The following is a 15,154-nucleotide window of genomic DNA, read 5'->3' on the forward strand; positions in this document are numbered from 1 at the left end:
AGATGATAAATATTTTCCATGGAGATATTTTTAAAAAAATAATCTGTGTGTTTGGTGTGCCTGCCCACTTCAGCCTCCCTCCTCTTCGCTGTCTTTTTCCAGCCCACGTAATTTCTTTCCACAGTAATATTTTAGCAGCTCTCTTATCCAGTTTCCGCACTCTGAACTTTTCCAATTGAAAGTACTCCCCTGGCTCATTTCCAATCACGACACTCACGTGTGTAGCCTAGATTTTTTTCTCGTTCTGCAAAGATCTGCTAAGGGGGTGGGAAGCTTAGCTAAAATTGAGGAGACCCTGTAAGAAGAGGAGGTGCTGAGACGTGAGCTGTGTTCACTGGAAGGGAATCTGTGGTGTCGAGGCAGTAGGAAACCAGAGGGAACTTGGGTCAGCAGACGCGCAGTGCCAGGCTCTCTCAGGACGGCCTTCTCTTCTTACAGTACTGACCTCATTGAACCCTTGTCCACACTGAGAGCTCACTAGGGGTAAACATCCCCAACTTCTTCACTTGTTCTTGAGCAAAGCATGGGTGTGAGGATTCGCTGGGCAGTAAGTGGGATGAGGTGCCTGAGGTTCTTGCAGACTGGTGATCATGAGGTGGACATCCCAAGAGTAAAAGGAACAGCTTAGGAAGGGAAGTCAGCATCCACCAGACCAGTTACAAGAGTCCAGTCCTTCCCACCCTCCATTTTCAGACAAGAAAATGAACTTTCAGATGGTGCTGGAAATCCCGTGGTTAATGGGAGATAGAACGTGGGTCAGTCTGACCTCAGGACCCAGTTCTTGGCTCTTACTCTGCACTGAAAAAGTAAAGCTTGGTTATCTGAGTGCTTGCGGGAGCCTGCACCCTTCCCACGCTTTCCTGAGTGTAGTGGCCTCCTTTGTCCTGCTCAGATACCTGCCACCCAACCTACACATTCTACACTGATGCTCCCGACAGCACAAACCCACAAGAGCAGGACCTTCTAACTTTATGTACTGTCTGTGACCCAGTGAGTGAACGGGCATACTGAGCAGCCGATTTCCTGTGACGTCAATCATTAGCGCACACTCTGGGGCACTGCTCCTCCAGACACTCAGATGGTAAATTGGACGGAGCCTGGTCAAAGGCAGTCAGTCATCTTTTTCCTATTTCCCACACGAAGCCACTCCCCAGATCTTGCTCTCAAATCCAGGGGCCTATGAGTACTGCCCCGGAGAAGACTAAGCGCATTCAGACAGCACCTTCCCCTTAAGTGCTGGGACCACACTTGCACCATGTGGGTCCACATCTGCCTGCCATCAGTGAGGGCAGGCTCAGCGCACAGATGGACAGGCGCCTGAGAGCTCTCTTTCCTTCGCTCAGCTTGTGTGTCCTTAAATGTTCTCACACAGAGCTGGTGTGGCACCTCTATCCCCAGGGGTCCCAGGGATGACAGTAAAGAGACTTCTTTGAGGACTTTGCTGCCAGAATCTCCTCCACACTTACCCCACCCACAAAAAAAAACCCTTCCTTTTAACACCTGCAGCCTTCACAGCTTAAAAAAAAATATTTTCCCAGTGGCAAACGAAACCATTTTCAAGCTGTTCCCTGCATATTAAGCAGACATCTGTTTATACTACCAGCCAGCTTCAAGGAACTGTGTTTTCCTAGGGAGTTGGTTTATACAATTTAAAAACCCAAAGCATGTGAGAGGTCGATTCCAACTCTGGAGGCTTGCTCAGCTTCTTTCACTGCTTGCCTCTGGCCCAGGCTGGCCCTTTACTCTGCTTCCTGGCTCCTAGGCTCTAGTTGGCCACGGTTCAAATGTCCTCTGAGCTCTCAGCATCAGGAGACAGAACTGTGCTCCCTCCTCTTCCTTATCCCTCTGAGATGCTCTCCAGCAGATTGCAGACTATCATCTTTACCTTGTATGGGGGCTTGCCTGACTCCCAGCAGGTGGTAAATCGGTCTGATTTATCATTATTTGCATATTTAGTTTGCGGTATTTTAGGCCCAGAGGTTTTTTAAAATGGATCTTTAAATGACAGCACCAACATTGATACATAATTCATCGTCTGTTTTTCATAATATGTGTGGTTAAGAATCCATTGATACACAGAAAGGTCATTAGCACTCTCTCAAAACTGGCTACAGTTTGATCTTCCTGCCCTCCCTACTCTTCCCCCGCTGAGCTCTAGGCAGAAGCACAGGGTGCCTCCGAGCTGGCACTGTACCAACAGGAAAGCCTCCTCGGTGGCACCTTCAACCATCTTCAGGACCGCCAATCACTAATGACAAACACCTTGACAGGCTTCTTCCTTCCCTGACTTAGGAACACAGACGCTCCTGCTCCTAAATGGTAGCAGAATGTGCAGGAGCAAGAGGGTCCTGGCATCACACATGGCCTCCTCTCTTTCTGAAGCTCTGACATCACTTGGTAGTAGTCCTTCCTCACTGCTCTCACTCAATCAGGCAACACCACCTCCAAGAGCCACTTTAAGGAGAGCCTGGAACACAACACACACACACACACACACACACACACACACACACACTCCCACCCACACGCGCGCGCCCCTTTGCCTTCCACCCCCCCCCCCCCCCCACACACACACACACAGTATAGCATAGAGTCAGTCCCTGGTTATTTAGTGTATGGGCTTCGTTCCTCCACTGTGTTAGCTGGTTAGTTTTTATCAACTGGACACTTGATTAATGATAGATGTGGGAGGGTCCAGCCCACTGTGCTGGCATCATTCATCCTGGACTGTATCAGAAAGGTAGCTGAGAGAGCCAGGGAGAGTAAACCAGAAGCCAGACTCTCCTATGGTCTTTGCTTTGTGACTGACCTGGCTCCTGCCTGCATTTCCCGCCCTGGCTTTCCCTGGTGATGGACTGTGACCAGTGAGCTGACACAGCTCTGTTCTCCCCAAGTGACTTTTTGTCATAGTATTTATTACAGCAACAGAGAGTAAACTAGAACCCCCACCAAGCTGGGAGCCTTGTTAGAACGATCCAGATTTACAATGCATATCAAGTGCTTCCATTAAATAGACGCCCGTGTCAGAGAAGGCTAAAGCACATCCCAAGTAATCTCACATCTCAGTAGCCAGAATGATGTCCCTTTGGGGAGTTTTCCTTCTCTTCATCAAGAATTTCCAGAAGGCCTAGTAATTCACTAGGTCCCATTCAAGGCACTAGGAAGGCTCTAGCGACACCTTCCTAGAGCCAAGACAATTAGACTGAAGACAAAATAACAGCTTGCTGCATCTCACTTCAACTACATTTGCCCAAGACCCTGGTATAGGTTACACTTCTTATTAATGACTTTGCTTGATTCTGTTAATAAATCACGACGACTCCAGAAACAACAGCCAAGGCGACTGAATTCAGGCTTATTGTGTATAATGTTTCCTACCCAGGGGAGGCCACTCTAGACTGTTTTAAAGGACATGAAAGGTGACATATGACACATTTCCAGTGATCCTGATGGCTCTATGTAATTGATGCTATCTGGTCGTATTCATGATGTGGCTACCTGAACAACAACAAGTAGTCCCTTGAGAACAGAACAGACTCGTGAGTGCTTGACAGAATGCGCCCACGGGTTCTTTTTCCTCTCGCTGCAATCTGACTTCCTGCGAAGCTGCTCTCTGAGATTTATAGTCCTAGGAATGGACATGCAGAGACGGGTGAATGAGCATAAGTTCTAAACATCAGTCAGGTTAATTTATAACGGGCCATTTATCCACAGTCTGAAATAAGTTACTTCACGTGCGCTAACTAGCAAGGCATTAATAGCCAGTGAGTGTCCTTCAGCTACCTCTTTACTCAGGGTGAACCACTGCATTCTAGAAAATGCTTCTCACCGTGTTCATAGCCTGCTTAATGGGCCACAATTTTCATTATTTACTTTTGAAATCAAATGTCATATTTGCTTTCAAAAGATGCATTCACAGACCTTCCTGATTTAGACATTATGTATATTGGAGTATGTCAGACTTCTGATTTCACTAATAGAAACAAATGCCTCAGCTGTGTTTCCAAATGTTAGTCTAGCGATGCGCACTCTCAGGTGTGAGGTAAGTAGAGAGACACGCGATTACCCAGATAATCTGATCCAATAACGTTCTTTGCCTGCTCTCCCACCTTTGGCCAGGATTAATAGCTGGGTTAATTGGCTTAGGCATTCCTTCTACACAGTGCGTGCAGGGTCCACTTGAACACTGGGCAGCAAGCAAAGCCCATTTGCTGGGCTGTCCTTGGCCTCAGGAGACCGAGGTTACTGGACAGACAAGGAAAGAGGCAACAGCTGTTTCTTGGGAGCTTCTCTGGGTTGCCATGCACTCTGTCCAAATGAGGCCAAGAGCAGTACAGGGATCTTGGGAGGAGCTCCGGTTCAGTGCACAGGGCCGGGCTGGAGCAGATGGAATAAAGTAGGCACAATCACAGCACTCCGTTTTCATAGCCCGTGGCCCTGCCCCTTCCTGTTAGAAGAGCTCGCCTGGCCCTGACTTGTGGGACAAGCTTCTCCCAACAGACAGGCGTCTTTGGTCTCTTATTGCATAACCAAATTGCCTCTTTCGCTAGTTCCGGTTTGCCCCTGTAATTCATCTTTCTTTCCTGTCAATCAAATTTCTGAATCTCTGTCACCATTGTAGTACCTTCCTCACAAGGTTTTAGTGGATCTCTATTTCCTGCAGGATACCATTCAAAGTATTCAGACTTGACGAGCAGGGTCTGTGTGCTCTGGGCCCCCCACATTCATGCCTACTACTGTACCTCTTTGGAATAAATCCCCCACCCATCTAGGGAGCTGTGCTGTAGTCACAGGGAACTTCTTCTCTGTCCCTTCCCTTCTTTGGGCTGTTGTGACTCTCACCTCCACCTGTCTCATCTGGGCCCAATTCTCCTGTCAGTCTTCCCCTGAGTCCTGCCTGAGCGGCTTGGCAAAGGCTCCCTCGCCAGAGGCAGGACTAAGCATTGACTACTTAGTTGTGCCCCACACAGGGACACCTCTTATGTTGACATCTGGTTTGGACAATGAATTTTATTCACTTGATGGTGACATCTTTTCCCGGCTGGATTGCCAACTCTGTGCGTGGTGCCTCCTTGTATGTCCACGGCACACAGCACCCAGAACAGCCTTCTCTTAGCAGGCGACAGGGCGAGATAGACTGAGTCTAGCTGTGGCTGCTGCTCTCCTACTCACACCCCGCCATCATGCCCACAAAGCAGATGAAACCATGGAGCTGAGAACGTGAATGAGGCTCAGGTACTTGTCAGCTGCAGGCTTGAGTCGGCTTCGGGGTCTGGCTGCTTCCTAAACTGTGTGTTTTCAGTCCTGTGCTCGTATGCAAATAGGGGCGTTGTACCCTTGACACATGGCGGTTGAGCTCAAATAAGATGTCACAGGTAAGCCAGGTAATTGCCATGTAGCAGCAAGTGCCTAATAAGTGTTTGCTCTTCTTAGTAAGCATTCTGTCAAAAGAGACTCTTAAGCCTGGGTAGGACCTTCTCTTTTAGAGACAGCGAAACTGAAACTTCAGTCATAGCCTTTGGGGCAGATCTTCAACTTTGGAGCTGACCTAGTGGGCAGAGATATTGGCCAGGTGGCTGAATTCTGGGACAATCCTGGACCTTATTCACTGGAATGACAAATTCAACCCTTCTTTAAGAAGAGTTTGATCTCATGCCTCTGCCGCAGCCAGTTGAGAGAACGGCACCCCATATTTGTAAACACAGGCCTGTGGAGGCTGAGGCAGTAGAACTAGGAGGCTAGTTTGGTATATGTAGCAAGATTCTATCTCAAAATTCTTTGAAAAGCTGATGTTCTTTTCCTGGTCATTCTGAAGTCAACTGTATAACTCATAGTCCAGGACAATTCCAGAAATGTGCGTGTGAGGGTTGTACTACCCAGTGACACAGGAGTGCTAAATCTCAGTCCCAGCCCCGTTAATAACTCCAGATCCTCGTGTGTTTGGACCTTCTGGGCTTCTGTGGCCAAAGCTGCCTCATTGGTATTCTCTCTCTCTCTCCCTTCCTCACTCTGTCTCTTTCCCTCTCCCTCTCCCTCCATCACCACCCCCTGCCTCTCTACTAGCCTTATGTAGTTGAAAACATCTCAGGCTGAGCTGCTTTTCCTTAGGCCTACACCCGCCACAGACGACTAGATCCACCTACCCCTATTGTGAACCCCAAAGACAAGAACCCAAGATCTTTAACCCTGTTTTAGATAGATGCACAACCCATTTTGTTTTGGGGTACACGTGACTCTGGGCCACCTGCCTGCAGGATGGCCAGTGAGTGGAGGGTTACCTTGAATTCAGTTTCAATGTTGGCAAGTCTGGCTAACTCGTTGCTCAGCTCCAGTGCAGTGAGGACAGGGTCTTCACTAGACAGGGACAGGTAGGCGGCGCTGGCCAGTCCTTTGTAGGCATTCATGCGCGAGCGGGAATGGCTGAAGGAGTCCTTGCGCTGCTTCTCCGTACACTCATTGCATTTGCAGAAGTAGTCGTGGGGCCGCTCAATACGCGCCCCCTTGAGCAGCAGGATGTGCACAATCTCATACTCCTGGCAGTGCGCCGCCAGGATGATGGGCGTGATATCGTGGGAAAAGCGCGTGCCATCCTCGTCATAGGCGTAGAAGTCATCGTCCCGCAGCTCCTGCTCCAGTGGGCTGAGTGTCAGGCGCTGACCCTGAGCGAAGGCTGGATGGTTGAGGATGGCTTCCACAATGCGCACGTAGCCCTTGCTGATGGCCAGCAGCAGCGCATCGCCCACACGTGCCAAGTTCTCCTTCTTCAGCAGCAGTTCCGTGACCTCCAGGTGCTCGTTACCCACAGCTAGCTGCAGTGCGTTCTGCCCCATATAGTCTACACAGTTAAAATTGAGGGTCTTGGACTCCTCCAGCATTTTCCTGACCACTGGTATGTTGCCATATTCTGCCGAGTCCAGGAAGCGCTCCTCCTCGGGCGTCAAGCTGGTGCCCTTCTCGTTGAACATGTAGGCGGGACCCCGGATGGCCTGGCGGCGCCCCTTCTCCCTCAAGGTGGTGTGCCTGCGCTGCATGTTTTTGAAGGTGCTGCTCCCCAACCTGAAGGACAAGGGCAAAGAGGCTTGGTTACTTCTCTTGGGGGCTGGGGACTATCCAGAAGGATAAACAAAAACTGAGTTAAGAGTATTGCATTGTAATTCTGCTAGACACTGTCTTTACCGCTGACATCAAGACTAGCTGAACCACCTGAAGTACTGCTCTTGTTTTGTTGTTGTTGTTGTTGTTTTCAACTGGAGGATTACTGACTGTTCCTTCCTGACATTAGAGGGGTGGAGCGAGGTAGAAAAGCAAACTGAGAAGCCCTGTGACAGGAAGTGCACTGTGTGTGTGGGGAATTGGGCAAGGAAAATTTTATTTCCGTCTGTGTAAAGCAGAGCCGGTGCATTCTTGTTTTCTTACCTGTACAATGTGGACAGTGTTTTGTGTGCCGCGATGTGGGTGCAATCTGGACACAGAGCCTAGAGAATTCTCCCTCTTAATTTCGTCTGCCTCTTCCTGTCTCTTGTTATGCCCGGGTTCAATGGGTTGGACATGGACCTGGCCTCATGGCTAACTCTGCCTTTAGTTCCCATGTCTCAGCCTCTGCTGAGTTCTGACACTAACCTGCAGCTGCACTAGGCTGCAAGCCTGGCCACACAGGACTGTCCCTACGTTTGGTTCCATTCTCTATGTGGGCCATGTCTCTCTGTGGTTCCACCTCTATGTGGGCCATGTCCACTGATCCTCAGGTAAACCAGCTATCTACTCAAGGGAAAGGTGTGTCCGGGAACAGGACTGGGGATCTTGCCTCTTCTGAAGGCCAGGGATCAGCCTCTTTGGGAAGTCGCCACATCTCCTTCAGACTAGATTCAGTTCAAGCTGCCTTCACTCTTCTCAGCAGAAGAAGCGGCTCAGCTTCCATATTGTGCTGGCTTCCAGGCTTGTTGCCCTTCCCTTGTGGCACAGAGTAGCAGCTCATGCTGATCTGTGAATAGCAGCAGTTAGCATGTACTGAGAAGCTTTCATGTCGTAGGTGTGGTGCTAAGAGCTTTACGTAGTCAGGTTGTGGAGTTCCTCCATCAAACCAGCAGAAAAGGGGTTTTTATCCTCAGCTGTGCTGATGGAAGAGGACTTGGAATCCACACAGTGCTGGCAGTCTGGAGGCTTCTTGGCTTTGCCAAATCACCTAAGAGTTTGCCAAGGGTTTTTGATTTTTCTTTACTTTTATCAATTTGTTTCTCTCTGTCTCTCTCACTCTCTCTCTCTCTCTCTCTCTCTCTCTCTCTCTCTCTCTGTGTGTGTGTGTGTGTGTGTGTGTGTGTGTGAGAGAGAGAGAGAGAGAGAGAGAGAGAGACTGAGCGAGCACTTTGGAGGTCAGAGGGGACTTGCAGGAGTTGGCTTTTCTCCTCCTACCATGGGAGTCCCAGGCATCAAACTCTCAAGTTGTGAGGCTTGATGATAAAGGATGAGCCACCTCACTGAGCCATGACAAAAATTTAAGATGACAAACTAGAAAGATGCAGCCACAATGTAACCTGAGTTCACACCAGGCCTTTCTAGCCAGCCTCAGGACCTTTAACGGGTACCCAGTTTCGAGGCTCCAGATTATGTAAAATAGAGGTGGTAGACCACATACACCCCCAGGCCAGCACTGACCCCCAGTTATTCCTGCCTGAGTTCCCCTTTTCCTGTCTGTTCTCACTCGTTGCTATCTAGATGATCCAGGATGGCATAGCTTTAACCCGGAGAGTGTCTGTTTCAGAGCGAGGACCCCAGCGTTCGCCATGGTCCCGAGAACCATTTCTCTGTTCCCGACTGTGTCTGCAGCATGCAGAATGCTTGGTTCTTCACTCAAACCGTAGGAAAAATAAGCTTTTAAATCAAACTTGGTGTTTTATGACTGTGCAGACTTTGGAATTTTGAGCTCTGTTATTTTCCTACTCATTTAACCTGTGACTTGCTCCAGGTCCTTGGGGGGCGACCTCTGCTGTAGAGCACTGGAGGGTCAGAGCTTGGTAATCTAAATCCTGTGTGGAGCTTGGTCACACTCCCCTTGGGAAAGTCATCGCATGGCCAGGTGGGGCAGCTCCTTCATCTGCAAAAACTGAAGGAGGCAGTCATGGGAAACCCCTCCAAGACAGCTCCAGGCAACAAACCCTGATGGTGAGCTCTGCTGAGTCAGGAAGGGAATCCAAACTGCCCTGTTCTAGGGTGTACTTTGGTAAAAGACTGCAGGGGGAAGAGTGTTAGGGTTCCAATTTACACGTTCCTTCTGAGCCCTGTCTTCCCAAAGTGCCACCATTTCACAGGGGCAGCTGCTTCCTCATGCAACAGCAGATCCCAGGTGGGGATCCCCATCAATCATTCCACAAGAGAGGGAGGCAGATCCCAGGAGGGGATCCCTAGCAATTGTTCTACAAGAGAGGGAGGCAGATCCCAGGAGGGGATCCCCAGCAGTCATTCTACAGGAGAAGGAGGCAGATCCCAGGTTCCACAAGAGAGAGAGGCTCAGATAGTGGGCAGGTTTACTATTATAGGCACTTGAGGAGGGGAGAACTGTCACCTTGTTTGTCTTCCAGACCCTCACCCAGGGTTTGGATGAGCTAATTTTCAAAGCCTGTCGTCTGGGCACAGAAACACCCAGAAACTGTGGAAGCTGAAACCCCAGAAGAGTAATCTTCCTCATAGAATTACTCAGCCTGTTCTAAGATGCATTTCTGTCCTGCTTGGGAGCATCTGTCTGGACTTAGTCATCACAGCTTCACCCTGGGAAGAGCATGTGAGCTGTGTGTTAGGGATGGAGTAGCCCCTGTCTTCAAGGGAGAAAGCAGGGCAGCTTGATTCGCTCTCCCCGTCCCATCAGAGGTATGTCCAAAAGGGATAGGAGTCCAGACTACAAGGTCAAGGGTACCAAGCTATTACATAGCAAGAAGCCTTGGGGAGCAAATTCAAAGGAAATAGAATAACCACTGAACCAAGTTAGAGCAGAGAGCACTTTGCAGGAACACAGAAATACCCAATCTAAATTCAAACTCTATGAATGTTGTAGACATCGAAGCCTACAAACTTAAAGAAAATTCACCTATTGTTTATTAATTTTTCTCATTACTAAAGCAAAACAAAAGAAAATATCAGAATATTAATGTGCTCATCTCTTAAGTGAACAAACTGTAATAGGTGAAATGAAAGGTTTCCATCTTAGGGAATGAGGATTGGTGTCCTATGGTGTGCCTGTAATGATTACACTGTGTGTGTGGGGGGGGGGGCATGCACAAGTGCACATGTGTGTGAATGTATGGCTGGGATTTGTCAGAGGGAGACTGTCCTTGGTAGCCTTGCATTTTCCTGAATGACCTTGAAAGCTGATTTAAGGTGATAAACAACTCTGTCTTTCACAGCCTTTGAAGTCTCAGCTTTGAGATGCATTTGGATGTCCAAATAATGATCAGTTCTCCTCGTTTTCTAGTTGAATTTGGGATTTAAAAATCATGCATGGCTAATAGCATGTAACATGGGATATGCCACTCAGTTTGATAGCTTCTGACAGGAGGGCCTCACAGCAGACCTGGAAAGACTAAATACTGGTGAGCCCCTACACCTCACTGTGGTATTCTGAGCTCCCCCAGTCCTAGCATCCTGTTAATGATGGCTTTTTTAGACGCTTGTACACTTATGGATATATTTAACTACCGTTTCTTTGCCATTTACTCTTGATATGACAGCATTCATACTTTGGGACATGTTTATCCCACGGGTCGGGGGCAGAATCCACAAAAGACATCCTATTACAGACTCACTCAGCCCACCACAGCCTGCGCTCAGGGTCAAGCTTGAGAACTCATGTGTCATCCTCCTGGACCCCCATCCCAGTTGCAGGGCCAATGAGGGAGGGATTGTCTCTTGGTGCAAATGGCATTTGGTTGTCCTTAATACTCTCCTTAAAAACAAACTTTAAACCCAGATGCCTTTTATCCACACTCAATGCTGTTGAGATGAGTGATCAAACTCACTGAGCATCTCTGTTAAGATGCTGTGGCTTTAATTTTCCAGAGTACGCACACTGACGCTGGTGTCATCAAGAAGAACTCCAGTGGAGACAAACCATCTGGGGGGTGCTCAGTAAACTCCCTTGAATGCTATTTTTATCGAGCTGCTCTCACCAACACATCAGTCAGTCTGAAGGAAGCCAGATGTGAGTAAGCCATGAAAGTAGCAATCTTGCCCCAAGTCCAGCTGCACACGTGTATAGATTTGGAGTTAAGGTTGAGCTTGATTACTAATGAGGAAATGGCCACTTAAGAAGGCCTTTTGAGAGATGTGTTGTCTTTTTTCTCTCTTTCTAACATTGCTACATGCATCAAAGGCCTCTGTGCCGATCATCCAAGCCTGAAATCGATTCAGTCAGTAACATTCTCCAGCTGGATGCAAAACCAAACAAAAGCCAGAACTGAGATCAGGTGCCGTGGAAACCCAGCCTGGTTCTGCGCTTCCTCTTCTAATGAATAAGTCTGAGTTCTCGTCCACAGTGAGGAGAGAGTCAATACTCTGGAGTCTTCTCCGAAACCTCAGTGCTTTTTTTCAGTATTCACTGAAGATTAAGTGACATTTGTACCAAGTGTCCTAGACAGTTTAGAGACAGTGATGATCAAAACCTTACATGCAGGCACACTCAGTTTCTTTTGGCTCAGATTGTATTCTATGCTGATACAATCAGCTATTGTTTCAAATGACTGTGAACGATCCAGTTGGTAAACACACATACATTTACCATGTGCCAATCACCATATTGAGTGCTTTATATAAATTACTAATGTAAATTATCATATGATAAGCTTAGCTATCTTCCTAAATGACTATTCAATCCTTACAATTAATATATATACTTACCAACATTAACCACGGTAGCCTTCAGGCCGAGCACTTCACAAGCATCAACAATTTAACTGTTAAGACAGTATGGCATTATGTAGGTGCTATTCCATCCACTCTGAGCAGACAAGGAAGTGAAGCTTCAGTACATTAGCCGTGTTTCCCCAGATACCCCAGGTGTGGACGGGGCACCCTCTGTCGGGTGTGTGCTCGGTTAGCCTCTTAGCTCCTGCATTCGTCTGGGATGCTGTGGTCACACATCTGCCTCATGTGTTTTCTATGTTTATTTAGCCTGAAAACATTCCTGTCAAGGCACAGGAACCTGGTTAGCAAGGGGATTGCTTGCTTATAGTGCATATGAACCTGGCATCCAGTGTCCCTGATTTTAAGACATGATACATGGTCAAATAGGTCAGTTCTCAAATGCTTGATGCGGATTGGTCTTTAATTTGATTTTTAATGATAAAGTTCCGGTATTGACCAGTGTTGACTTTCTTGAATACAGGAACCAGATAGTCCTAGAGGTATTATTTCTTGTTTCTCATTGAGAATTCCAAACATAAGGTACCAGCTCCGAGGGACCAGCTCTGCCATGAGTGAGTGACGCTAATGTTAGGCAGAGGAAGCAGCTAGCATCAGAGGGTCTGTCTGTCAAGTTCTGAATGTCTAGAGCAGAAAACCAAAACATTTCCATTTTGTCATCACACTCCTGAATTTTTTGTGGATTTCCAATGATTTCTGAGTTGTACCTTCCCCATATGTTGAAGCCGGGGTGAAAAACTGCATATAAATTCCTTTGTTCAGTACGTGCTCGTGTGTCCCTGAATATCATTACATTTATTGCATTAGTTGTGGAGCTAAGGCATTTGGGTTTGGGCCTAAGTTGGTGGGAGTAAAGTTTGCATCCCCAGTAGAAGAAAGCAGATACCTGGTTAGTTACTTCACTGTGTATGTGAGTTCATCTACTTCGCAGCCAGGCCCTGCAAGGGACCAGCAGACCACCCTTGCTATCCATGCTGTTTATAGCAAGGGCTGCCCTCCAGCAGTTCTGCGAAGATGGGTGGGTTTCCATTTGATCTTGGGTTGGAAAATATCATCTAGTATTCCTAAATGTCAAATGCTTCTACTAGTAATTCATTTTCTCAAAAATAGCATCATTTAGGAAAAAGTTATTCCTAGTGTCTACAAACTGTGCTATGGATTACCAGCCAGTTAACTAGTACTTTGACTTTTGTCTTTGTTTTTTTTTTTAAATCCTCATTTGCCTATTTATACTGCAGAGGACACGAAACTAGGTGTCTATCTCTCATATTTTACACAGTTCCAGATAGAGATGAAATAACCAGCTCAAATAATGATGTTAAAACTAGTCTTGGAATAAAATAAATGTGCACAGTGCTATGAAGTTCCTCTACCTCTGTGACAAGAGTCTGGAATGAACTAGAAGAGAAACCCATGGCTTGCTGAGTGTTTGCTGGAGGAGGGGGGGATAATTGCTTGTCAGAAGCAACAGTTCCTGGTAGTTCTCGTCGAAGATACCACATGCATGCCACAATTAGCCACAGGGAGGCACCACATAGTTCTGATTTTTTTCTGGGTTAATTACTGCCTAAAGGATTTGGCTAGTCTACATACCTTTAAGCTAAAGAACAAATGTTTGAGGAAATCAATATGAAATTGCACTGTGATTTAGAAGCTTGGGAAGTTACTGTATAGTCGATTTTAGGGAATGGATTTGTATGATATCCATAATGGAAATTCTGGATTTTATGTGAATTCATTCATAAATTTGATGTGTGCCCAATGCTTTAGAAAAAGGACCCACCAGCAGGTGGCATTCCGAGGCAAAAATTTACTGACTGCTACCAGACAGGGTCAGTCATTATTGCCTTTTTCAGATCTACCCTGAATCCATTAAATGACAATTAATGGCACAGTGTCTTGGTTATAACTACTCAGCCTTACATAAGTGAATTTACAGCTTATACTCCAATGAGGGACTCTGTGATCTCTGGTGTTAAAGCTTATGCCCAAAGTCCTGCCCAGATTTACATCTCTTTTTATTAAAAGCATATTTGTTATCTTGAAATGAATGCCTAAAGGAAATATATCTCCAGGACCTTATTTGTAACAAGAAAAAAGATTAAAAAAAGAAGGAAAACAGAAAAAATAACCTTTTAATCATCACCTGTAGTTCTTTAATGATAATAATCTCTTATAATGTAGCTACGGTTCTCCTCCCAACTCCATATTTATATTAAATCAAACCAGAGACCCTCTCAGTAGTGCAGAAGCCCAGACAACACACACTCTCTCTTCTAGGAAGAAAACGGTACTATCCCAGCATGAAAGGGCCAGGATACCAGGCTGGGTTCCCTATTTCTAAATAGCTTGTAAACTTAGACCTCTGATAAAGGGGAGAAATATTCTACCAACTCAGTAGCTAAGATTTCAGCTCCAGACTTAGATCCCCAAATCTAAGCAATGCCTGCGAAAGGGCTAATAAACAAAGTTCAATTCCATATTTCAGGGAGAAAGCAGTCTCTACTGAGAAAATCAGTATAAACCAACCACCATAGCCACTTACATTGAGAGTAGAACACGCAGGTTTGTCCCTGCTCTAGATGACCCGAATCCTGTGCTGAGTCCCGGGGATCTGGCTCCCCATGGGTGGCCGAGGTGCCGCTCTCCGTGGTGCTGAAGTCGAGAGCTGCTCCAGAGAGCGGAGTTGCGATGGTGTGGAAGTGCACTCTGCCTTCCTTTGTGCGGTAATGGTGAAAACTCGCCGTTTGTGGCCGGTTTGCCTTCCTGTCCTTTTCTTAGTCTGGGGGAAATTTCCCGGAGAATGTGAAGGAGAAGCATCCGTGTGTGAGACTGGCATACAGCGTGATGATGGGCTGGTATAGTCCCCACCCTCTTCCAGACGTAGCTTTGAAAGGGAGAGAGTAACTGTTTCTGCCAGGGCCCTCAGGATTCCTTCTGCCCCTCCTCCTAGAGCAGTGCGTAACACACCACACACACACACACACACACACACACACACACACACACACACGCACTCACATACAGAGCCTTCAGTTATGCAAAGCAAAATGAAGAGTCTTCATGAACTTAAACAAGTGAAAAATGGAGAAGGGGCTAATTTCCTACCTGTTGGTTTGTAGGTGTTTACACCAGTGGGGTGGGGATTAAGAAAAAACTAAAACCTTTTGTAACACTCCAAACCACACCTACTTTCTCTTTTGAGAGTGGTGCATTCTCTAACTTGACCCTTGTTATTTGATCTTTT

The 15,154-nt window shown here is 47.0% G+C and overlaps 1 protein-coding gene across 1 annotated transcript in view; it reads right to left on the reverse strand.

Annotated features, from left to right (window-relative positions):
* Window positions 1–14,474, reverse strand: part of LOC121444936 (short transient receptor potential channel 7) — a 120,867-nt gene extending 106,393 nt beyond the window's left edge. Inside the window, exons 1-2 of the mRNA XM_041646881.1 lie at window positions 14,453–14,474; window positions 6,279–7,056 (exon numbers count right to left, since the gene is read on the reverse strand). Of these exons, the coding sequence (XP_041502815.1) occupies window positions 6,279–7,056; window positions 14,453–14,454 (780 nt within the window). The 5' untranslated portion in view covers window positions 14,455–14,474. The remainder of the gene's footprint in view (window positions 1–6,278; window positions 7,057–14,452) is intronic.
* Window positions 14,475–15,154: the final 680 nt, after the last annotated feature.

This window comes from Microtus oregoni, unplaced genomic scaffold (assembly GCF_018167655.1).
Source record: "Microtus oregoni isolate MIOR12 unplaced genomic scaffold, Mior012 000148F_ref0000004, whole genome shotgun sequence".
NCBI lineage: Eukaryota > Metazoa > Chordata > Mammalia > Rodentia > Cricetidae > Microtus > Microtus oregoni.